General features: G+C 49.6%; 2 protein-coding genes across 4 annotated transcripts; both read right to left on the reverse strand.

Annotated features, from left to right (window-relative positions):
- Positions 1-5,635: 5,635 nt before the first annotated feature.
- Positions 5,636-10,168, reverse strand: LOC115610343 (placenta-specific gene 8 protein-like). Of its 2 annotated transcripts, XM_030491728.1 has the most exons (4): positions 9,977-10,168; positions 6,435-6,579; positions 6,072-6,196; positions 5,636-5,743 (listed from the first exon to the last, which is right to left on the reverse strand). In XM_030491728.1, exons 2-4 carry the CDS (start codon positions 6,538-6,540, stop codon positions 5,636-5,638), a joined length of 339 nt encoding a protein of 112 aa, XP_030347588.1. In that variant the 5' UTR covers positions 6,541-6,579; positions 9,977-10,168. The 2 variants fall into 2 exon arrangements, with proteins under 2 accessions (XP_030347588.1, XP_030347587.1); XM_030491727.1 differs by lacking the exon at positions 9,977-10,168 and having other exon boundaries at positions 6,435-6,649.
- Positions 10,169-11,472: 1,304 nt separating this feature from the next.
- Positions 11,473-15,503, reverse strand: LOC115610344 (placenta-specific gene 8 protein-like). 2 transcript variants are annotated; one of them, XM_030491730.1, is made up of 5 exons: positions 15,047-15,503; positions 13,136-13,264; positions 12,802-12,926; positions 11,902-12,005; positions 11,473-11,629 (listed from the first exon to the last, which is right to left on the reverse strand). In XM_030491730.1, coding segments are annotated over exons 2-5 (345 nt in total). In that variant the 5' UTR covers positions 13,251-13,264; positions 15,047-15,503; the 3' UTR covers positions 11,473-11,628. The 2 variants fall into 2 exon arrangements, with proteins under 2 accessions (XP_030347590.1, XP_030347589.1); XM_030491729.1 differs by lacking the exon at positions 11,473-11,629 and having other exon boundaries at positions 11,898-12,005; positions 15,047-15,191.
- Positions 15,504-25,157: the final 9,654 nt, after the last annotated feature.

Genomic DNA, 25,157 nt, shown 5'->3' on the forward strand with positions numbered 1-25,157 from the left:
AGTGCTTCCAAATAGCTTTCATGCATTTGCATGTCCTGTTTAACACTAAATCTGGCAGAAGCTCACCATCCTGTCTATTAACAAGGACAGAAGCTGGAATGGGTGCAGCCGCCACACCAACCACAGTAAGGTCCCTGGGTCTTCTTTGTTGATAGGTGAAAAGGGCTCTGCACCTTCACCCCAGCGCTTGGAGGCAATGTTTTAAAACTGTAATGATAATTTATTATTACAGAAGAGGAGAACACATCTTTTTTGCACAACTGCTATTAAGAGACTTGAAGTGATGAACACTAGGAAAGGCTGTGGAGCCTAAATCTAATCTTGCTTGATAGGATACTCACCAGGAATTCCTCCTGAGCTGTGGATCAGGCTGGCATGGTACTGTACAATACTTACAGTTTGGCATCAGATGCAAATCTATCAGGAGTCCCCTTGGTCTGTCCCATTATGAAAATAACATGATGGGCCTTTCCCCTGCAAGGCTCAACATTCACACATCAAATGATTTCATCCATACCCCTGAAAAGCACCAGTTTAATCACTGCAGTGTTAACATCACACATTTTACTTGAGTGGCAGGTTCCCCAGCAGGTTGGAGTGGGCTGTGTTCCACTGATGTGTTCCTCCTGAATTTAGCCTGTAACTGAAGTGTGGGCTGGAGCATCCTGCTCCATGGGGCTTCTTGGGAGTGCTGAGTGAGTGGTTGTTTGCTCAGCAGGAGGTGTACTCTGTACTCAGGTCTGTATCTCTGGCCCTGGCCTTTTAGAGGGTGGGACTGAGGCATGTGTGGCCAGACGAGACCTCCCTGCCATCAGAGCTGGCTGGGCTATGAGGCGCAAATGGAGCTGGGCATGAAAAGCATCGGCCACAGAGGCTGTACCCCTGCTTATGGGGAGCTTGAGCCACTGCCTGAACTGTAAAGTCCGGTCCCTCTGGAACCCTGATGTCTGTCACTTTGGTGAGAAAAGCTGATGGGTAGGGGCTGGGCCACTGTGGCCCATACTGTAGAGAGCTGCCTCCTGTGGTCAGAGTCTCTCTGTCCTTCAGGCAGAGGAATGGAGCTTCCCAGCTCTGTGTCCTCCTTCCTTTGCAGCAGTGCTATTCACTGGTACCTGATAAAATGCATTTCCAGACTTTGTGTCACACATACACCAACTTGCATACCTGGTTTTGCTCTAACTCAAGCCAATAAAATTGCACTACACATTATTTTAACTTTCCAAGCACCAGTGCAGTCATGGTTGTTGCATGTTTGTCCTGAGTGCTTCCGAGTGGAACCTCAGGGATCATGGGGTGGTTTCCAGACTGGAGTTCGGTGACATTGCAGTACTGCAGACGAGATCTTCTGGTAGGAATTTGGTAGTACTGCAGTGTCACTGTGGAGGTCTTACAGGAGTTGGTAATATTCCTGTGGAGCAATATTAGGGCAGTATTTTGGTAGTACTGCAGGGAGTATTGCAGTGTCACTGTGGTGGTTTGACAGCCTGAACTTGGTGGTATTGCCGTATCCAACCAGAGGTTTTACAGTCCGAGTTTGGTGGTACTGCACTGTCAGCGGGGAGGCTTAACAGCCTGGGTTTGGTCACACTGCGATGTCTGTGGGAATGTAGCACAGTCAGGGCTTGTTGGTCCCGTAGAATCACTGGGAGGGTTTTACCATCCAAGGTTGGTGATGTTTCAGTGTGTCCTGGTTTCAGCTGTAACAGTTCATTTTCTGCCTAGTTAGCTGGTGCAGTGCTGTGTTTTGGCTGTAGTCTGAGAATAATGCTGATAACACACTGATGTTTCAGTTGTTGTTCAGTAGTGCTTAGCCTGATCAAGGACTGTTCAGTCTCATGCTCTGCCGTGAGGAGGGGCACAAGAAGCTGGGAGGAAGCAGAGACAGGACACCTGACCCAACTAGCCAAAGGGGTATTCCATACCACAGAGCGTCATGCCCAGTGTATAAACTGAGGGGAGTTACCCAGAAGGGACTGATTGCTGCTTGGGTCGTGCTGGGTATCGGTTGGCAGGTGGTGAGCAATTGTGTTGTACATCACTCGTGTTTTCTGAATATTCTTCTCTTGTTGTTTCCTATTACTATTGTCATTGTTAGTATTCTTTCTATTATCCCTATATTATACTTTATTTTAGTTATTAAACTGTTCTTATCTCTCTCCGCGGGTTTTACATGCTCTCGATTCCCCGCCAGTTGGCAGCAGACAGCGGGCGCCCCTAGAGGGCAGCACCGTAAGCCCAGAGAGCCTCCATCTTCTGGTACCGTGGCATGCCTCCTCCGCGGAGGCATTGACCGATAGCGCGGGTCGGACGGGACCCCGGCAGGGCGGCTTTGGCGGGACGGAGCTGGGCGGGATCGGCTAGCGCCGCCTCAGCCGGTGGCAGTGCGGGGTACGGCGGTAGTTGTCGGTGCCGCCTCGCCGGCTGGGGAGCGGAGCGGTGCGGTGCAGTGCGGTGGTCCGGGACGGGTGGCGAGGCCGGCAGCAACGGGAGTGGAGCCGCGGGCAGCGCTGTCCAGTCGCGGGGTCCCCGTTGTCCGCAGGTCGGTCCTCGCGGGAGCCGCTGTCCCGGGGCGGGGGGTGCTGGGTCAGGCCCATTCGTGGTCAGGCAGACCCTTGCCAGGGATGACTGACTCACTCCTGACATGGATAGTCTACGAGGAGACTTTTCTGTCATTCTGTCGTCTGGCAGTGGGTTTGGCGAGTATCATGCTGGTAACACCTCAAAAACACATATAGGTGTGCCTGTAGGTAGGTGATCATACATATGTACTTGCTTTGTTAGTCATAAGTTGTACTAAATGGACAGAAACAAAGTGTCTGTGTCTTGATGTACTACAGCATCCTGCAAACCTGCTGTCGCAACCTTCACATGTCACCCTCACCCGTTGTGGCAGTGGCACAGTACAGCCAAACCAGTCTCATGTGGGGCTCCCATAGGATCACAAGCCCTGGGCTGCCATCACCCAGCTGTCTGGAGCAGCCATGCTCACCCCACAGCCCCTGTGCACAGGATGGGGTCCTCAGCAGCACCTGCGCTGAGAAACCACCCCCAGAGAAGGGAGAAACATGCCCTGGGTATAGCTCCTTGTGGCGTTTGGCACTGGCCAGCCCAGGGGGAGACACCGCATGTGGTGACACAGACCTGCTGCCACCCCACACAGCCCCCAGCAACCCTCAGAATGCCCCCCAGCCAGGTGAGCAACAACAACCAACACCCACAGCAGAGTTCTCCTGAGCAACAGCCACACAGCCCCAGCATGCTCGACCCCACTGGGCTCTGCCATGGGTGCAGCACCACCAGCCTCCTGCCCCCATGGCACAGCACCTCTCCTGCAGCATGCCCTCAAGTCCCATTCTTGCCAGCAGCTGCTTTGGGCATTCACTGAGTGTCACCTGCAGTTTCTGCACCTCTGTACTCCTCGGATGAGGTAGGCACTGGTGCCCCCCACCCAGGCTCAGGGCTGGCTGCTCCTGCCTCTCACTGCACTGCCACAGCATTGCCTGCAAGGATGAAGAGAAGAGAAGCTGCATGGAGACCTCACAGCAGCCTTCTGGTATCTGAAGGGGGCCTACAAGGGTGCTGGAGAGGGACTCTTCATCAGGGACTATAATGATAGGACAAAGGGGTGATGGGTTCAAACTTACACAGGGGAAGTTTAGGTTAGCTATAAGGAAGAAGTTCTTTACTGTGAGGGTGGTGAGGCACTGGCTCAGGTTGCCCAGAGAAGTTGTGGGTGCTCCATCCCTGGCAGTGTTCAAGGCCAGGTTGGACAGAGCCTTGGGTGACATGGTTTAGTGTGTGGTACCCCTGCCGATGACAGGGGGTTTCGAATTGGATGATCTTAAGGTTCTTTCCAACCCAAACCAGTCTATGATTCTATGACGAGCCCTGTGAGGATCCAGGCCCCTGCAGGGTTCAGAGCTCTGGTTCCCCATATGTGTTGGAGGAAAAGCAGGCCTAGAGAGGAGACACCATGAATAGGGATGGGCAAAGCCGTGGGGTCCCAGCAGCCCCTGCCAGGATGGGCCAAGGGGCAGAAGGGCCCCAAGCAGGAATGACTGTAAGGAGACCCCATAACAACATCACGGTGGCAGGGGAGATGGGGGCACAGGGCTCACCTGTCACTGAAAAGGGGTAACCCCAAGCACACATGGTTGGGTGGTTTTGAAGACCTTGATCCTGTGGGCTCTCAGCTCACCCATGAGCTCCAGAGCAGCAGGGCTGTCACTGAACCTGCCACCCCAAAACACACAAACCTGCCTGTGCCACAGGGGGAGGCGCAGACCCCATGCTTGACAGGCTGCGAGTGATGGGGATTTGGGACCGGCAGCCAGGATTGAGGGGAGGTGACCCAGCAGGCCTGTGGGCCACACACAGGCCACTATGGCAACATCCATCCCCACAGCAGACACCCACACTTGTCTGCTCCCTGCTCAGGCTGCCTCCATGCCACAACTGCTTTCTCCTGCTTCCCTGTGCACGTTGTGTTTCAAATGTGCAAATGCATGTGTACACACTGTCAGCAGGGGCACAGCCTCTTCGCACCAGGGATGTGACAGTGCTGCAGCCACTACGGAAAATACAATGGGAGTTGCAGCAGGGAAAACCGCAGAGCAACCCCAGCCTGAGTTACCTCTTCACCATTCCTCACCATGGCAGGTAATGGATAAACCCCTGCACCCCCAAACGCCAGCAAGGTTCAGATTGTCCCAGCTCTTCCACCACAGTGTATTACACCTAACACCCACAGTTGTGAGGGTCTTACCCCACCGAGAAACCTGCTCCAATGCTATGGACTCCTAACGAGGTTTGTGGAGAGGAAAATGAATGGGCCTGCAATCCCCACACCATCACCATAGCTCCCCCACTGCTGCCTGGGTGGTCCAGGCAGAAACAGGGGTTGGTTCAGTGCTTTCAGGCCTCTCTGAGCACAGGGTGATGCTGTCACCATGCTCCGGTGTCTACAGAGCAGCTGAGCTGTCCACAGCAGGCTTTTGTTTTATACTAACTTCTCACTGAAATTTGTGGTCTGGTCTTATTCCATTGTAGGGCTGCAAGAGAAAGTCTCCTTTATCTGATAACCTCAGCATTGCTCTGACCACACAGCATACAAAAGTAAAACACCCTCTTCTAGTGCTGCAGGAGGACACAGAGAAATAAATAACAACACACAGGCGTGAAGACAAACTCTGCTGTTTATTGCTGGTGTTGCCCAGCAAAGGGGGGATCAACCACAGTCAAGGCAACCCCTCCATGGTGCATTTCCCAACAGCCCAAGGCACCGGAGACTCCTGCCCACAGCAGCTCTGCAGGGCGTAGCGAGGTTGGCGGCATCTGCAATGGGATGGGATGGGAGAGGAGGGTCAGGGAGCAGGGCCATGCCTTGCTACACCGTATGTGTGTCCCAGCCCTGGTGGCTGGATCCAGGTCATGAGCCCCAAGCAGATCCCACATCCGCAAGAGGTTCCCAGCAACATTTTGCTGAGGCACAGGTCACCCTTTCACTTGGCCATTGCTGTTTCAACACTGCAGCAACCCCGTGCCTTAAGTCAGGTGTCGCTAGAAAGAGAGACTCCAGGAACCCATTTGGTTCTGTGCAGCAGTGGCTTTATAAACCAGCACCACCATGCCCAGCTTACCAGAATATGCCCAGCTCCTTCCTCTGGTTGATGTCTCTCTTCAGCTGGCAGAGACTACACAAGGGGCAGAACACGGTGGAGGCACAGTCACCCAGAATGGAGCCCTGTGGAGCAAGGGACATTGAATAACCCCTTCCCACATCAGCCTTTAAGTGTTCCTATTTCTCAACACCAACACCCCTGGGAAGCTCACCCCAGCCCTGCAGCATCCTGCTCATGCCCAGCAAGGACTGGGGTGAGGCGGTGTGCAATGGGATTACCTCGAGCTCAGTGGAGGTGCAGATGTGTCCCTGGCTCCCTGCCTGTGGGGCTGCCCATGCAAGTCCCCACCACTGCTCTTCCCCTTGGGCTCCCCTTCCTCCTCCCCTGAACCCACACCCCAGTGCCCAGCTTGCGACTGTCGCTGCCAAAAGGCATGCCCAGGTCACTGACCGGGATGTTGTATCTGGTGCGGTAGAGGGTCCTCATGGCCACGCTGGGGCCACACATGCAGCACTCATCCATGTCCTCAGCCACTTGGCACCCCAGGCAGGGGAAGCAGAAGGTTCCACAAAGACCTGTGGACAGCAAGACATGGGCTTGGCTGAGGGGTGCAAGGAAAGAGGAAAGTGGGTAAAGCTGGTTGGAGATGTGGCTGTGGGAGCCGTGGCTCTTGACCTCAGATGAGAGCTGCTTTACTACTGGTACCCACAAAAGTAGGGTTTGCAGCAGGGGTGATGCTGCAGAAGGAGCAGGGAAAACACCAGAAACACACTGTGAGCCAACACCAAGAACAAGGGGTATGTATGTACTCACACACGTTACAGTCGGAGCAGCAGTCCATCAGCCCTGTCTGCCACTCGCCTGCCCGTGGGGCCATTGAACACTGGGGCTGGACTGTGATCACTTGCTGAGAGGTCATTGCTAGCACAGGGTTGGGTCCCTCCAGGCAGTTTGTGGTCTGGAAAGAAAAGCCATCAGAGAAAGATACCACTGGTGTTTCTGAAGTGGGTTCAGGCTGATGCATTCAAAGATGGAGAGGGCAGCACAGGTCCCCAAGAGGTCTCCACTGCCAGGAGCTGCCACTGTCCTTTGCAGCAAAGCCCTCCACAAAACCAGCTCCCCACTAAAGGCAGCAGCACCTCATCCCCCTATGCAAGTAAAATGCCTCTCGAAAGACAGAGATCCTTCTGCTTCAGAACCTCAGCGCTTCAGCACTTGGATCTTGTCTTCCCATCCCCAGTTCATCTTTCATCATTATCTGCTTAAAATAGTGTTAATATTTTTATGCTTGCAGTGTCCCAAAACTACTGCAGCTCAGTCCTAGCTTTCCTAAGCTCTCAGTATGCACCTTAATCTTTGCTTTGGTTCCCAAGCACCTCAGCCTGTTTGCCTTCCTCTCCCTTCCTTCTTCATCTGCTTTCTTAGCAGGCTTCAAGGCAGTGGATTCTCCTTGTCCATTTCCACCACCCTAAGCTCAGTGACCGGTTGCTATCACTTCTCTACTTGCCTGCCTGTGCTACTGCAGCATCCTTGTCCTCCTCTTCCTTGAGTCCCTGGGGCTCCTCTCCTGCCTGTCCTTTCCCAGAGAGTGCAGAGCTCCTGCTCTGCAGCACCATCCATAAACCCACCTGATCCATATAACAACTCCATCTCCACCTCCATCTCCATCTCCACCTATGGCCTCTTTCCTATCACCACCTGCTGCAAAGCACAGCACCGCCCTCTGCCATTCTCACTTCAGCTTTGGAGCTTTAAGAATAAGAATAATAGAGGATGCTCCCATAGGAAGCCCCCTACAGATATGCTCCCAGCCCTGCACCCATGCTCAGCACCACTCTGGTAAGCAGCATTGGGATGAGATGCAAAAGCTCCCATGCTTTTACAGCTACAACAGCTCCCTCTTCCTTCTAGCACACAGCCACACATCCTCAGCAAAGAAATAGTCAGCAGGAAAGCAGCCTGAGCTTTAGACCTCATAACCACAGGCTGCTGCTCCTCTGCCCAGGAGGGGTCACAAGGCAGCTCCCTGGGGAGGTTCTCTCCCACCACCACATCCCTGCACAGCCCGTGGGCATTTCCATGATGGGCATTATGGGTGTTCAACAGGGAACCTTCAGACAGTTTGTGTCCTGCCTGCCCCTGCCCAGCTTTGACGTTTATGCTGCCTGTGCAGGCAGCACTGCTGCCTCTCTGGGTGGCGGTGACCGGGGGGTGCCTGCCAAGCAGCCCTCCCCTCCCTGCCCTGCAGCTCCCTGCCCTTGTGTGACAAGGGAGCGCCTGAGTTTCAGGGTGCTGGGAGGAGCAAAAAGAAAAACAGGGGAAGCATTTACATTTTGAAGCAAAGTATGATGGCATTAATCCCTGCAAAGTCTTTAAAACCACTTTAAAGGGAACGGGATTATTTTCACAGTAGATCGTAGAATCGTAGAATGGTTTGGTTTGGAAGGGACCTTAAAGATCACCCAGTTCCAAACCCCCTGCCATGGGCAGGGACACCTTTCACTAGAGCAGGTTGCTCCGAGCCCCTGTGTCCAACCTGGCCTTGAACACTGCCAGGGATGAGGCAGCCACAGCTTCTCTGGGCAACCTGTGCCAGTGCCTCAGCACCCTCACAGGGAAGAAGTTCTTCCTAAAATCTAATCTAAATCTGCTGTCTTGGAATCACACATCCACACAGAATTTGGGTATTAAAGGCAATTCTCCAGGAATACAGTGGAATAATACATTACCATGCCCAGCACTCAGATGATGCCATCGAGCACATACCCGCATCTGACACTATAGAGATACAGATTGCATTTGTATTGACTATTGTCAACAGGTGTCAAAGGGGTTGGTAGATCTGCCAGCAGGTCTCCATCATTTACAGACTAGCCCAGACACATCTCTGCTATCAGACACAGCCTGTTGCCATATGGCCAACCCTTGTTCCCTGGTAGTACACAGAGAGAAAAAGAGATGTTGGATGATGCTGTAAGACAGAAGAAAGCTTGTAAAAACTCTCGACATGATTTGCTCATGACTTTTTTCTGCTTTCTGAAGGCAGCAGGAGCATGGCTGGGCTGAGACTATCTGAGACACCAGTATCTGCTCCCATTAGGTGACGAGTGGCCATGAAGGGTCCTGAGGGATTGCCTCCACCACTGGCCCCTGCCAGGGATTTAAAAGACACGGGTGTTTTCCTGCTGTTACAGAACAGGGCTGTTGAGCAGTAAAAATGCTGCTGTGCCTTCCCTGGAGCAAGGCACCTGCCTGTTGGCAGAGACCTTTGCGGTGAGCACAGGCACCCTACCACCCGTGGGTGCAGTGGGGGCCATGGCACCCATCGGTTGTTGCTGGACACCTCCCACCTCTGCCCCGGTTGCCTGTCACTGCTTATTCCTGCACAAGGCCCCAGGTAATTCCCATCACCTCTGTAGCCAATGTAACACCCCACAGCATGCCAAAATGTCAGCCTCGTGGGGAGCCTCGGCACAGTGTGATTTAAGAAGAGGCAGGAGCCAGGAGGGGTAGGGAAGGGGACAGACCATGGGCTGGCCATGGGGATGCCAGGCAGGACAGCACAGGGGTCCCATGCAGGGACAGGGATGCGCAGCAGCAGGCAGGACTTCAGGCACCACAGGGAGAAGTGTGTGTGGGAGCAGCAGCACAGGAAGGTTTAGGGACAGGATGCCACCAGCCTCCTGTGCCAAAAGAGGTGCTTCCCTCTTCCCTCCAGAGAATGAGATTAATAGCAGCACAGTGATGTTCAATATAGCTGAGTGATGTCCACTGCTACACTCACCATGCCCTTTGCAGGCAGGGCTGACCACAGACTTTCCCTTCCTCTCCCCAAGCCTGAGCGTACCAGGACCCTGTATGGATGGAGGCTGTGGTATGGAGCAGGCAGCAGCCTGGAGAAGCCTCCACTCTGTGCTTCTCTCCTGAAAGGTTGCCCAGGTCCAGCACATCACCCTGAGTGCCCCCAAATCTACAGCTTCATGGCATCACCAGCAATGTTGCAGTGACTGATACTGCATGATCCGGAGGCAGATGCAGGCACATTTCACCCATAACCAAGGTCATAAACCAGCAACCATCCCAGTTGATTCTATGATTCTATATATATGTGCACAAATGAACAATACAGTGCAAAAGCTGTCATCCTTTACCTCTGCTGACCACTTCTGTTGAGATGCCTGTCAGCGGCACCCAGCATGCTCTGGTTTAGCTCTGAAGCAGCTTTCCAGGTGGAAAATCTCATCTCTATTTCCACCCTTTCCCCTTCCCCAGCAACACCACTTCAGCCACGAGCAGCTTCCATCGTTTTGCATTGCAGCTCTTGCCAAAGCAAAGCAAAGCCAAGCCATACATACCTGCCGAGCTGCCTTTGTCCCAGGAGATGCATGTCCTTTTCCTGGTTCTCATCCTTTATATGCTCTGGGTGCTCCCTGGTGAATGACCTCTGCCCCCTCTGACTAACAGACCAGACACCAGCTTAGCTGCTGCTTTGCGCAATTGCAGCTTCCCTGCTGAAGGCAGCTTGCTGCAAGCTTGGTGCCACTTCTGCCAGGCTCCTGCAGCCCCAGAGCCCTGGTGGGACATACTGTTTTCGGTAGAGGTTTTCAGAGGACAGTTTGCATTCAGGCTCCTGCACTGCTTTAGGCGATCTGCTGCTGGAGGTGCAGTGCCTTTTCTTCATTAAGCCTGAGCATGAGCAAGAACTGACCATAAGTGAGTGATACAGGTGCTGCCTCGAGGTACAGCCATGAAATCATGCCGTGCTATGGTAGGATGAAGCAGCAGCGTGGTATTTCTTCTCTCTCCCTCTCCACTAGCCTTCACCTCTCAGGCTAAAAATGCACTTTGCTGCATTTGTGGTGATCATCCATAGGGTTGCCTGGGCTATCTGGGGTTTAGGGATGCCACCACACAGACTCATCCCACAGCACTGACAGAGCTTTCACCTTCCCTTCACAAGGTTTGTGGTGAAGACGAAGGTACAGGGGAAAAAAAATGTCATATTTTCCTTGGACAGTGAAGCTGGGGGAAGATTTGGAGGATCAAAACCTCTCAGAGAGTGATGGAGAGAGGGGTGGATGTAACCTCAGCCTTTTGGACAGGTAGTCTACCTATCGCTAGCAGCCCAGCGCAGGCGGGTGTGCTGTGCTTGGCTGTGGCCAGGAGGCGGCAGGGTTTGCCCATGGAGGGGACTTGGCCAACCCACGACACAACCAGGCTTTCCATCATAGATTCACATAATAAATGAATGGTTTGGGTTGGCTCAAAACTCATCCAGTTCCAACCCCCTGCCACAGGCAGGGACACCTTCCACTAGACCAGGTTGCTCCAAGCGCCGTCCTGGCCTTGAACGCTTCCAGGGAAGTGCATTTACTTATTCCTTGTCTGGAAGCTATTCTAAACTTTTGATCATCTTCACAGGCAGGTGGAAATTCCTGCTCAAGGTCCGTAGGGGAGTGTGTCTCTGCAACGCAGGAGGTGGGATGGTGCCAGGTAGCTTTATGTTCAGAAAGGTGGGACTGGCTAGCAGCCCTGGATGGCCACTGGGGCCACTGCAGCCGGGGCAACTCAGCACTCAGTGGCCTGCAGCCATCACTCACCTGCCAGAAGTCCCAGCTCTGCCCTAGGACAGAAGACACTTTGCCAAATTTTACAGCTTGGATGAGCAACACCGGCTCCTCCTACGCATTGAACATCCTTTCTAAAAGCAGAGGGATTAACAAAATACTAGTGAAAATCTGCCTCTGCCAGCAGGTGCAAGGAAGTCTCAGCTGCACCAGGGGCTGCCAAGATGGGCAGAGCAGGAGAAGGATGGGTGCTCTCAGGTGGTGCAAGAATGACACACACACAGGCAGGAAGACAAACTGCTGTTTATTGCTGCTGTTACCTGGGGAAACAGAAATCAATCACAGTCAAGGCAACCCCTCCGTGGTGCATTTCCCAACAGCCAAGGCTGTGGCGACTCTTGCCCGCAGCAGCTCTGCAGGGCGCAGCGAGGATGGCAGCATCTGCGATGGGATGGGATGAGAGAGGAGGATCAGGGAGCAGGGCCATGCCTCACCACACTGTGTGTATGTCTTCAGACCTCCCCACCCCTTCCTGCACAAGATTCCCAGCAACACTGTGCTAAGGGACAGGTTACTCGTCACCTGCCCATGACCATTTCCCCACTGCAGCGACCCTGTGTTACATGTCAGGCATCGGCAGGAGAGACTCCACGAAGCCACACGGCTGCATGAGGCAGCGGCCCTATAAACCAGCACCAGCACACCCAGCTTACCAGAATATGCCCAGCTCCTTCCTCCGGTTGATGTCTCTCTTTATTTGGCAAACGGAGCACGTGAGGCACCACATAGTGACACAGAAGTCAGAGCAAATGGACCCCTGTTAGGAAGAAATTGGTTAGGGATGGAGGCTTCCTAAAAGTCACGTTTCAGCGAAGAAGAGGTTAAGCACACTCCAGGTTGTGTGCTCATTTTTTCCTGGCTGGCTGCAGTGTCCTGAGTAGCAGAAACTAAAAACCAGGGCTGGTGAACCGCACATAGCAGAAAGGAAGGAAGGAGCCCTTTCTGCAGGCTGCAGATAGCTACTTATCTTTTGGCTTCTGAGTTTTAAAACTGGGAGGTAAAACTCACACAGAAAGAGATGTTTTGGGGTAAACTGTTTTTGGGCCAGCATGGTTTGTCTGGGGATGGCATGAACCCCTGATTGGGAAGAAACCATTTCACTTTTGTACTTTAAATGAATGTCCACCTTTCTCCTGCACCAAATTACAGATGTTTATATGTGAAACTTACTTAATCTGTTCTTTGGTCTGCCCACAATTCTCCCAAACGTTTCCCATCTTTCAAAGATTGGTGGTAGCATGGGGAAGCATCAGCTGTGGTCAGCAGCAGCTGAAGGCAGGACTCGTACCCCCAGCGAAGGGTGCTGGGAAGGAGCTGTGTCTGATTAGTGATTAACGAGTGTTGTTGGACACCATGCCACGGATCAGTGTGTCTGAGGGTGTCCCAACCCCTGTCCTGTGCTCCTGGCATCATGCAGGATAAGGAAGTGGAAAAAAAAAGGGTGAGTGGAGAGCACTGCTACCCCATGTTCATCCCTCATGCAGAGAGAAGGGTCTTGGGGACACTTCATCTTCCAGCCCCACAGCACGGTGAGGGGCAGCTTAACCACTGACCGGGATGTTGTATCTGGTGCGGTAGAGGGTCCTCATGGCCACGCTGGTCCCACACAGGCAGCACTCATTCATGTCCCCAGCCACTTGGCACCCCAGGCAGGGAAAGCAGAATAACCCGCAGCAGACTGGTAGGGAGAGAAACACACCAGCAGGTGAGGCTCTGCCTGCCCGCCCAGCGCCACTGGCGTTGGGAGAGGAACTGAGAGGACCAGGCTACACAACTGTAGCTGTCACACCACCAACCCGAACGGCAGGGGTGACAAAAGCATCCCAGGAGGGCATGGGACAGACCACAGCACGTCGGTGCTGACAGCTGAGAGATGGGAACACTCACACACGCCGCAGTCCGAGCAGCAGTCCATCAGCCCTGTCTGCCACATGCTTCTCGAGGCAGCGGGCACGGCCATGCCGTACTGTGGCTGGATTGTCACAACGGATGGGACAGCCATTCCTAGTCACTCTTCTGAAAGAGACAGGAGGGGAATGGGGCAGTTGGTAAAGCAACTGCATTCAGTTTGATCCCCCAACCGAGCTGGCCGCTATTGCCCTTCAGCAGGCAGCCTTCTGTCAGCTCCCCTGCTTCCACCGGGGGCGGTGAAGCATAACCCTGTCTTACCCACATTTACATCTTCTCAAGGTTTTTGCATTTTCTGCCGTTTTAGGCAGCATTCAAAACAGCATCAAGCCACTGCCATTCCCCACTCCACCCCAGAACAGCTTCGCTAGCGCATAGATACAGTTCACCAACTTCCCTTGTGCCAGGCAGGGCTGGGCACTGAACCTAGGCTAAAGCCAGTGACTCGGGCATTTTGATTGTTGAACTTGGCATATTTTACATAAGACTGCTGTGGCATGAACTGAAAGCATGCAGGAAGCGGCCATGTTCTCTCACTTCCTCATAACGAAGCCAGGCTCCATGCAAAAGAGATACTATAGAAAACTAGTATCTCCGGTTTCTTACCATAGAGAGCCAGAAAGGCAGAAACCCAATGCTATGTCCCAAGCCTGAACCCCAGTCCTTGCCTTCCTGTGGTTAAGCAAGCAAGTAAACCCTGAAAACCAATAAGCCTGAGGTCTAAAGAAAAAATCAAAACAAAAAGCTCTGTGCTCCTGTTCTCCCAGCCAAGGAAAAGATAACACAAAACATTCACAGTTAACAGTTACAAGCAAGTTTTGACCTGAGGCCAAGTTCTTCTAGTTATGCACTAATAGAAGAAAGAGGAAGGAAACTCCCAAACCCCTGCCTGCTCACTTTTGTTGAGACTTTCTTGGCAAAGGCAGAACCACTGCTGGGTGGTCTGGCTCCTCCCCACCAGCTCCTGAGCTCAGAAGCCAGAACAGAAACTGAAATTGAGTGAGTAGTGCTGGGAGGGGGGGTCTCCATCCCTCTCCACCCTTTGAGGAAATGCATGCTCCTCCAGAAATCCCACTCCTGGCTTTACCAGGCAGCACACACCAGCCTGTGGGCACGGTGTGGATGCAGGCAGAGGCAGTGTATCAGGTGTATGTCCAGAGGGAAACCGCGAGCGGGCATTGCCTCCGAGCGCTTCCCTCTGCCAACCCACAGTAAAGCCACCAACACACAGTAAATCTACTTTCTACACCTCGAGCAATGCACAGTACAATGTATCCTGAGTATTATTCACATCCTTCCTTCTCTCGTAGTTGCAAACATTAATGAAGGATCACAGCTGCTCTTGTCACCAATAGCACATCCCATTGAAAAGGACAGCAAATACACAGGGAGAGGAGGCAGCAACATATATAGGTGACTGACATCCAAGCTTCTAGCAGGACAGCAGCTACATCCAGCACATTCTCAGAGCCCACCAAGAAACACACACAACAAAGCAGCCTTGATAAGAGGAATTTCATCTTAAGAGTCCATGTAGACAAGAAAAAATCCAATTTAAACAGAGAGCAAAGTACCAACAGATTCCTTTAATGCAGTTATACAATTCTGGAAGCAGGAGGAAGCACAGAAGAAATAACCTCTCCATAATCCAGCTTTTGTGCCTAGCTTTTCTTAATCCACCCCCCTTCCCCAAGTAGGATTTGCCATATAGTTGGCTTTAAATTATGTGGTAGGCAGAAGAAAAAAGGAAAAAAAAAAAAAAAAAGAAAATAAAAGAAAAGGAAACCCCCCAAACCACAACAACCAAAACCACAAAACCCTTTTGCACTATTATCCCACTCTTCCCAGGCTATCAGGTTTTTACTATTCCCATGCTTTAAGAGAACCAACCTTCTCGTGAGCAGCCTCTGCCAGTGCCTTCTTCCTTGCCGTCCGGGGCCCTGCACAGAGAGTCTCTGGGGAAGATGAAACTAAAGTTTCTCTTTCTTGGAGGCTTTTATTGGCAGCCAGCAGTGAGCAAGTGTAGTGGTGGGAGGTAACAAGAAGGGGAGGTCAGGAGATGTGCCCTTTCAGTATGGTTATAGACGTTGCACAGTTTTATTTCCCCCTCTCCCGCAAATTAAATCACAGACTGCTATTTGTCTTTTAAAAAAGACAAATATTTTCTTATTCCCTTAACTCTGCGTACATGAGGTTATTGGCTGAGGGAGAACAGCTCTGAATGATGTCTGTTCATGGGGATAGACATTTTCCCACCGTTTTTCCCCAAAGGAAAAGCATACTTCCAGGATTCCAGACCAAACTAATTGAAGAGCACTTCAGGGTCCTTCAATCTGAGCTTTTCCCTTTCCTTGAGGAAAAGGTTTCAGATGAAGGGGTTGTGCAGATCTGCTTGCTTTCATAACCAGGCTTGGGCAATGGCGGGTGGGCAGCGTTGAGGTGAAAGGGACAGGGATGCCCAGAACAGCCCCTGCCCCAGCCTGCGGATGCAGGGGGCAAACCAGGATGCTCTTAGACAAAGCCAGCAACAACTGGTTTTGTTCAGCAACAGCTAGACCCACCTGCATCACAGGATGACTCCCTGCGGGTTGGCACCCTGTGCATTTGGGATGCATTTGGGTTTTCATTTCTGAATTAATCAATACACCTCACGTGGAGGCTTTCTATAAAAATCAGGCTGGTTCCCTAAGTGCTTTCCCCAAGCCTCATAGCCCAACTATTGTAAAATTAACTAAGTCCTTACTATACACACATCCATTTCACTCTATGAAAAACTAACATCTACTATTTCTTCATCAACATGCCCTAAATATTTAACTGCTCATGCCCTGTGCGAGTCACTGACAGGTTTGGATACACTTCCACATTTCCTAGAGAAGCTGTGACACCAGGACAGCGATTGTTGTTTCCCAGCACGATGCACAGAGCATGCAGAGAACACAGAGGGGTCCGAGCTGCTGGTTGTTCAGGAGCAACACAAGTCCAAAGCCTTCCACGTGGAAGTGCTGATGGCACGTCCCTTCCTGCTTGCCAGAAGGAGAAGTTGGGGTTAAACTGCAATTTACCATCTTTGTCAGCAGGCTGGGATTTATCATGCATTAAGCAGAGCCTTTTACCAATAGTACTGCTGAGATGATAACAGCAAGCCATGCCCTGAATGCTGCCCTTGGCTTCCGGCAGCTCCAAAGTTCAACTGCAGTTATCCCTGCTTTATGAGAGGGCTGCCTGGCTGACACCTGGCTGCATTGTACGTGCTTTTCTTTTTCTTTTTTTCTCTTTTTTCTTTAAATTAATAAAAAAAAAACCCCAAACCAAATACACCAAACATTGCAAGGGGCTGCGGGAATTGAGGTTTGCAAGAAGTTGTAGTTCAGACGATGTTTTCTAGAAGAGGAGATACCTGACATCCCACCGGCTGGCAAGACTAGGCTGGGGGTCTGCTGGAAAAGAGGGAGATGGGAAGCTGAAATGCACGGGTCAGTATGGAAGATAACACATTAAAAGGCAACACTGTAGGGATTTTCACAGTCTATTAAAGCTCTATTCAGAGCTGGGGCGACACTGGGCAACCAGATTCCGTAAGTGCTTTTCTTCCACAGAAAAGCAGCCAGCTTCTACCTGCAACTCCGTAACTGCCCTTTGTCACCCTGAGGAAACACCACCACAAACACCTGTGTCAGCTCTTTCCCTTCACCTGCCATTTATGTCAGTCAGAAACCCCCTTTAAATATCTCACTGCTGAAATGAAAACACGAGCTCCTGGAACTCAGCAAGAGAATCACCATTGCCCAGCTCTGGCCCAAGTGCCCCCATCGCCTCCCATCGCAGCCACCACAGGGCCTGACTATCTGCTTACAGCTGGTGGCTGTGGTCCCCTTCATGTGCGGCTTCTCCTGGTCCATGAAGCAGTACTGCAGGAAGACAGGCAGTCAGCTGCAAAGCACTCCTCTCTTAGCCACAGCAAGACCAAGAACAAAACTCCTCAATAGCCAGGAAGAAAAGAAACATGATAACAAATCCAAACCTGTAATGCCTTTTTCCACACAGTAAGAATAAAAGATTATTTCTGAGCAGACAATGGAAAAATTCAGCTGAGATTAATATTTGCCAATTTAACATGTATTACAGTAAATGCAATTTTGATAAAGACTCAGGAGTCTTAAAAAAAAACCCCTTCCTGAACACATTTTTGCTTTCTCTGCAGAAAACAAAGTATGAATTACGTGGTTTAGCACTGTATTTTACAGGGACATGGCAAGCAGAAACTAGTTTATTCTATTTTATGCTGGCACAAACCACATGCAGGCTTTCCCACCTGTTCTCTGTACCATTTGAAAACACTCCATCACACAACTTCAAACACTGCTGCAAATGGGTGAAGCCACCTTCCCCAGTACACTGCCTTTGTACTATTATACAAACCCTGGGGTCTCAAGTGGCAAGAAGCAGGTTGTTCATTTACAGAGGGCCCACTGTAAGCCCACTGGTGTATAGGTCAGGGGGAGCTGCTCGGTAGGAAGGTGCCTGGGGGCCTCTCTCCAAAGCTATGGTCCCACCAGCCCTTTCAAAAGGCAGAGTAACAACCTCAGGGTTTCATTACAGACACGGAGAAGGGCTTCTGTGTCTGAAAGTGTTTTATCCCAGATGTCTCTGCTGATTTGACGGAAGAATCCCTCTCACTCAGACCATGCCTCCTCCCCACAACTTGGAATGACTCAGGCAAAAGGGAAGTCCCTGCAACTGCAAAAGCCGAAGGAGAAAGGAGCTGAGCAAGTGCTAGGGGAAATATTTCACAGCCTTTAGAAATATAGCTAAGGGTCAGGTTCACATCTCATCGAAACCTGAGCAACTACAGTTGGTACAAGGAGAGAGCTGTACCCTGCCCATGCCTGAGCGTCCACCATCCCTCCCATGCCAGGGACACTACACACAGTGGAGCAGGTCTGCTTGACTGGCTCATCAGACAGAACATGGTGCTGGGGTTATGGCTGGAAGACACCCAAACACGAGGTCCAGCACACAGCAGGGAGCTCATGGCTGGGGCCTGCTTTGCAGTAGCTCATGCCACAGCACATAGGACCCAAAGGAAAGTAATGAGAAAAGCGGTTTCACATCCATCTGTTGTCACATGCTGGCTTTGTGCAAAGATTTGTCACAAGAGGTTTCACACAGCCTGGTTGAGCTGCTTCCTGCATTCATCTTCTGTTACTTCTCAACATCCTGTCAGCAGTGCTACTCTTCCTCCACTCAGATTTACAGGAAAATGCCCCCTGAGAATCAGACTTCATCTCAGGAGCTCACGGGTTAAAAACCAACTAAGGTAAAAACCAACAATCAAATCAACCCCCTTGTATCTGACTAGGACAATTCATTAGTTTTCTAAATTAATTCCCTAACTCACACCCATGCACAAGCAGAAGAGCTACCAGAGAGCGTGAGTGAGGCCCTCCTGTCCCCATGGTCATCCCCAGCTGGTGGCTGGAAGCAGGAGAACCCCAGAAGTCAGGCTGTCAGTTCCAGAGGCTTTTTAGGGTAAGCTGACCTGTGTCTACCTTCCAGCTTGGACATGTGCTCTGTGCCACTTCTATGGCTTCCCAAGAGTTTTATCCCAAGCTGCCTGCTGCTGCCATCATGCCGCAGGGAACAATAGACCTTCCCTTCTCCTGTCCCTGGTGTCCAGCGTATGTGATGCCCTTGCTCTAACCCAATGGTGCTGCTCCCAGTGTACATGAGGATTGCATTAGCCCAAAATCCTGAGCTGAGTGAGCAGGCACACATCATGCACCACAGAGTTAGTCCAACATTAACCATGTTATTGGCAAATGACACCAACGCACTTTGTAACAGAATTTGACATGCAACAAGTACTTTTTAAATGTATTGATGTTACTCAGTAGAATAAGTTGTACTGTTGGTTAAAAAGGGTCTTTACTACTCAATGACAAAGATGTTTTTTAAGACAGGTGAGAGAAGGCAATCTGAGAGAGCTGGACCAGGAGAGATGATATGCAAGCAGGGGAAGCTGTGCAGCTCCACATCTGCTGTGTGCACATGACCATGAGTCCTCCTTGAAGGAGAGCTCTGCTCACCTCCAGTTCTATGGCAGTCTTATTTCTCCCCTCATCACGTGTGCTCATGATGCCTCTTGTGTATGATGGGATTTCTTCTGCGTGACTTACACAGCACGCAACATGATCACCCTGATAGCCTCTCATGGTAGTTCCCTAATGTGTTTAACCTCCAGTTTTCAAAAGTACCTTCTGAGATACCTTGGCGTAAATAATTCAGTACTGAGCAGCTCGCACTCTCGAAGTCAACTTTTTGGTCACCCCCATGTATTGCCACTAATTTCCTGAGCAAGACCTGAAGACAGCAGATGCAACAGTCATCGCCTTTGCACCCCCTCTGTAGCAGATGGCTTCCCTGCATGGATGTCCCAAGATCTCAGAGGACCCCTGACAGCACAGCATCTCATGACTGGGCTAAGAGACACAGGAAGGACTGAGAGGACTCTTTCCCCAGCATATTAAAATGGGTGACTGGTCCTTGGCTTGTGCTGGCTGTGGAGACCACCCTTGCCAGGTAAACACCCAACAAGGGATGAACCTGCCGGTGCCGCAGCCCTGCTTGGGGCTGAGCAACTGGGTCTTTATCACCTTTCACTTGGGAGAGGAAATATGCACTGCAACAAGGAAATATGCACCATACCTTTGGCCTCTCCTTTATCCTGCCAAGTGAGACCATAAATGTTGGCAAAGAAAACTCTGAGACTTGCACTGGAATCTTAGAAAGCAGTCATTCCTTATTGCAGCGCTGGAGACATGGGGATCCTTCTGCCTGGTGTTCTTAAAAGCGGGCATTATATGACAGTGATACATACATATTCATCAAATTTCCCAGAAAAGTCCTATATATATTTAAATCATTTCCTGGAACTCATGAATAACGTTCCTCTTTTACTAGTGTTTTGCCAGAATTTGCTTCAACACAGCCTAGGCCAACACCCTTTGTTCTATATTGCTTACACAGACACCTATTCTACTCCTAGTTAAATGTTTCCTGCTATCTAAATTGCTCATCACAGAATGTATAGAAGACCACTCAGTTCATTGCCTGCCAGGCTTAGCCCAGTACATAAAGATTAATCCTTTACGGTCCAAGCAAGTTGAGTATCACAAGAGCAACGTCAGCCCTATTAGCTTCATGGACAACCTATGCTTACACAGCCTTGGCTTTCTGCCTTGGGTCTTCCTCCAAACAGGAAGGAGACAGGACATCTCCCAGCCCCTCTGTCTGCCAGATACCATCAGCATGACACCTTTTACAGTGACTTGCCAAATCTCTCATTTGTTGCATTACTGCATCTACTGTCTGGTGTCATGTATGGGGGAAGTTGCGGGGTGGAAAAAAGGTGTCATGCCAACACTAAGCAACTAAATTCTTTAAAGTCCCTTCCAACCAATGCTTAAAGCACAACAGTAATGCGTGTATTGCCAAAAATCATGTTATGGTGTACACAAAGTCTGCGCTTTCCTTTATTTTTCTCTCCAGTGCTTTTATTTCCATTTATATATTTCCTGGAAGAGTTGTTAATAGCATGACAGCATCTGGGAGGATATAAGTTCTGATGAAGCTGGAAAATGTGTTTGACAAATATTTGGCCATGCAACAGCATGACATCCAACACAAAATGCACACAGGTCTTTCCATTAAGCAGCCACTTAACAGTATTGAAGCCTCTCCTCAGAACAGTTCTCTGGCGCTATGTGTGTGCTGTTGCCTGCAGGGTTAACTTTGAGGCAACATTATTTCACTGCAATATACTTCTCATTCAGAGCTGAACAATACTTTGAAGCCAGTCCAAAAAAACCCAAGGTACTGTGGAATGGGCATGCAGTTCCCTTCTCCCCCCCGCTCTCACAGCTCATTACAGGCTTGGTTCTGTTACGCAGTTAAAGCGACATATTTTGTATTAGATATTTCTCCTTGTTACTCTGCCTGTCATAGCCACGCAGGTCTGCAATTTGGGTGAATTGTGTTCTGCTCACGTAAACATTCAGGGGTGGGTTTGGGTGGTTTGGTTTGGTTGTTTTTTTCATTAGGGCAGGGAATTTCTGCTTGGTTTTCCAGAAACTAAAGCTGTGTTTATAGAAGTTTTGAACCGGCATTTGAAGACTGTTTCTAGTTGGTAGTTTTGTTTTGTTTTCAATTGCATTAGACCTCTTCCTGCTTAGCTCAGACAAAACCACAATGGGCACAGCTTCCACAATGGGCACAGCTACCACAATGTGTACAGCTGCCTGGCTGGGAGTAGAAGGGTGGTTGGTATTTTTTAAACACCACAACTCAGAAGAAGTGCCAACAAGATTTTTTGCCATTTCCTTTGTAATTTTGGTACTGCATCTAGCACCTACTGTGTCAAAATTTGCTCTGGCCTTTTGCCTCCATCACAAACTACAGGGAGGCACTGCAGGAAACTCACCTCTTCAGTATGCCAGGAGCTAGCATCTTCGTACCAATAGCCTTCAGCTAGTATCAAAACTTCACATTATCCATGGCTGGTTAACATCCACATTTTTCTTGTCAGCTTTGTTTTGAAGCGGTTTGGAACAGTTCTTCTCTCTGTGGTATTTGCACTGTGGTGTGTTTAGAAATAAGAATGGCCCTTTCCCTGTTTTCACCAAAAGGAAAAAACAAAGAAGCATCCACCAAATACATTCTCCCACTTCTGAAGGATTGGTTTGCCACACCAGTCCTTCAACACATCAGGCTGTGCTTTCAGCATCTTCCTTGAATACTGGCTGACCGCAATGTCAGCTGCTACAGGTAAAGGGTTACCTTAATTTTCGGGCATGTTTTTAGTGACTTCAGCCAATAGGATGCTCTTATCTTTCCACACACTGGCACACCTTTCTGACTTTGAGTCAAGCCCTCTTCTTGTTCCCATGTCATGACACCAGCGACCTACAGACCTGGTGGCTCCCACTGGCTGGACTGCCTTCCAGCCACGCTGGGTGTGCCATGTCCCCAGTCCCTGCTGTTTGCACACCACAGCTCCTGAGCTAGGTGCCTGCAGCACATACTTTCCTGAAATTAGAGGGATGGATAAATCTGACCCCCTTGCATTAATGATAACATATTTACCAAGAATCAATCACAGAGTCACAGAACAGTTTGGGCTGGGAAGGACCTTAAAGCTCATCTAGTTCCAAACCCCTGCCACGGGCAGGGACACCTTCCGCTAGACTAGGTTGCCCTGCCCTGGCCTTGAGCACTGCCAGGGGTGGAGCATTCACATCTTCCCTGCCCAACGTGTTCCAGTGCGTCACCACCCTCACAGGGAAGAATTTTTCCTGGAAGCAGAACAGCAAAATCCAGGCATGTTTCACCTTGGATGACTCTGTAAGAAGTCCCTCCCCCTGAGTGAGTGTGAAAGCTCCCATGTGCTGAGCCAAAGGGCTGCTGATGCCTTGGCAACCCCTGCCTGTATCCCCGCAGGAGCTAGCACTCCTACTGCGTACTACTACTCCTGGAGAAAGAGCTGGTGCTGCTCTGATCACTCTTCTACAAAGTACAACAGGAGCACACAAAGGGAAGTATTCGTGTTGGTCACAGAGTCTTCTGTTTCATTGCGCAACTGCCAGCGCTTTTGCCTTTGCAAGGCACATTTGACCTTCCTGCTGCCTCCAAAAGCATTTGTTATCTCAAGATCCTGCAGAGGAACATTTGGAAAAGGAAGGGGAGGAGAAACTTCCACAGGACAATGTTTACGTGTGCAAAAGCGCACTAACTAATAAGGAAGCTGCTGCTTAGAGATACGTGTATTCGAGATTTATTTAAAAGACTGTATCTAAATACAGCAGGGAGTGTCTTTGTGAAGTTTTGGAATAGAATAGCTTGGGAATGGAAGGAGAAGATACGCACATATACCTGCCAGCAAATACAAACAGGGTTTTATTCAGGAAGTAGTTCAGCCTTTGTCTATTTTGCACTTAAAAAGTAATTTCATTTTTCTGTGTATAAATCATAAAATGGTCACACAAATGACACTTTCACTATTATAGCCTAGAATCTGAACTGTTCTCCATTTGTCAGGCAATGAACCTAAAATACAGCTATGGCTTATCTTTGTAATATGCATTTTGAGATGAATTTGGAAAAGCCCACAGAAAACATGCTATGATTTTCAAGTTTAGGACATGAGGACTGTTTTCATAACTTGAATTTTTACTCTATTTAGCTACACCTCCTACTCCCTCTCATTACAAGACAAACGCTTGTGGCACATCGTCATCGGACAGAGGACACCGGTAGGTTCAAAAGCACTCCAAAATTTCCAAATCTAAGCCACTTAAAGACACTTTAATATGTTAAAAACAGATTAATAACTCTTGCCACAACCTCTAAGGTAATGTTACAAGTATTAAGAAACCGATCCATACTAATTACATCACAACACTTTTTTATTACTAGTAAATGCCTTATAACCAAAGTTCAACACAAAGTTGGATGCATCCAGTTCTCCCTCTACAAAATGCAACTCATAATTGTTCAGAAACTTATTATTCTTCATTTTTGAATGGCTTTTCTTCAGTGTAATACTTCCTCCACCCCCAAAATCATAAACTCTATTTAAGAATTTCTGTGTAAGGACCAAGGAGGCCCTAAAAGCAGTTATGCTTCCTAGCATTTTCACATGCAGTCAGGCTGAAAAATCTACTCTAATTTGCTCAGAACATATTTATCATCACTGGTTTAAATAGTAGAAGAAAAAACCCTGACTTTACAAGGTGTACATTCAAAAAGAAGTGTTCAGAACACACAGATATTCCAGCCCCCCAAAAATGTTCTGTGACCAAAGCCATTGACTCATCCTGTGCTTTCTCATTGCCGTGCAACAGGAACTCCTTCACCCGTTCACCATCATCGGTAATGCAAAACTACAGTTAGCAAACCCTGAATGCCCGGCTCTGAACTGCAGTGTCCAGCAGATATATTGGTTTAAATAACCTGAAAACATAATACCCATCTTCAGAGCTGGAGCAGTACGCAGACTTAGTTTTGGTGCCGCTGGACACACAGTTGTGCCTCACCGCTCAAGGAGCAGAGCAGACATCAGGAAAGCTTGTTGGAATACCGTAACGGGTTCGGCAACTGAACATTCTGCACCACCAAACCACAGCCCCACATACAGGCATATACAAAGCCACCTTCCATTGCTTGCCACTGCTTGCCACATCAGTGCCTATCCAGCAAGTGCCAGTGGCTATAACTGAGATAACTGAGAAACCGAGATAAACTCCACTGTATGATTTTCCCAGAACAGGCTTGTCTGTTGCTCCTTCCACAGAAATTAATTCCCAAATATGCCATATAAGCTCTTTAACACCCTGAGTCAAAGAAAAGGTTAACTACAGTGCAAATCATGTAACTGGGCGAGGATAAACCAGCTGGAAACATGAATGGTTTGGGGCAATGTATTTGTTAGCCTGCAGTTGCTATTTTTATCGTTTATAGGTAGTCTCCTATAAACAAGTTCTTCCTGTAAGACTACAAATAAAACCAGCAGGCATAAGTCAAAATGAATACAACTAAAAAATAAAAATAAAAAAATGAGGATCACTTTACATGAAGAACTTGTAGCTCAGGGTCAGCCACTAGCCACGCACACTTGGCAACAGCTCTGGGCTGCTCTGTTTTCAAGTCAGCAATCTGTGTTCAAATCATCCTTGATAAATGAGCTCAGCTCGTTCTGTGCAGGCAACTTTGCAGAAGCTTGCTCTTTGCACGTGAAAAAGAATCACTGCCAGTAACCACAGCAAGAACAAAAGGTAATTTTAAACACTTCTCTGTTGACTTCTTATTGTGGACCTCACACACCCAGAGAGTCCTGAGTGCTCCTGGACATCTTGAGATAAAAATTTTTATTGCAGTTCTTTCACGGAAAAAGCTCCAACTCAAAATTTATCACAACTCATGTAATAAAAATCAGAACACCAAA

Source organism: Strigops habroptila, chromosome 7, assembly GCF_004027225.2.
Source record: "Strigops habroptila isolate Jane chromosome 7, bStrHab1.2.pri, whole genome shotgun sequence".
NCBI lineage: Eukaryota > Metazoa > Chordata > Aves > Psittaciformes > Psittacidae > Strigops > Strigops habroptila.

Excerpts from the sequence above, each read along its gene's own strand:
- LOC115610344 (XM_030491729.1), bottom strand. The coding sequence starts at position 13,250 with ATGGCTGTCCCATCCGTTGTGACAATCCAGCCACAGTACGGCATGGCC. Across the intron at positions 12,927-13,135 it reads CTGCTCGGACTGCGGCGTGT|TCTGCTGCGGGTTATTCTGC; the intron begins GTGAGTGTTCCC and ends TCTCCCTACCAG. Across the intron at positions 12,006-12,801 it reads GCACCAGATACAACATCCCG|GGGTCCATTTGCTCTGACTT; the intron begins GTCAGTGGTTAA and ends TCTTCCTAACAG.
- LOC115610343 (XM_030491727.1), bottom strand. The coding sequence starts at position 6,645 with ATGCATCAGCCTGAACCCACTTCAGAAACACCAGTGGTATCTTTCTCT. Across the intron at positions 6,197-6,434 it reads CTGCTCCGACTGTAACGTGT|GTCTTTGTGGAACCTTCTGC; the intron begins GTGAGTACATAC and ends TGCTGTCCACAG. Across the intron at positions 5,744-6,071 it reads GCACCAGATACAACATCCCG|GGCTCCATTCTGGGTGACTG; the intron begins GTCAGTGACCTG and ends CTTGCTCCACAG.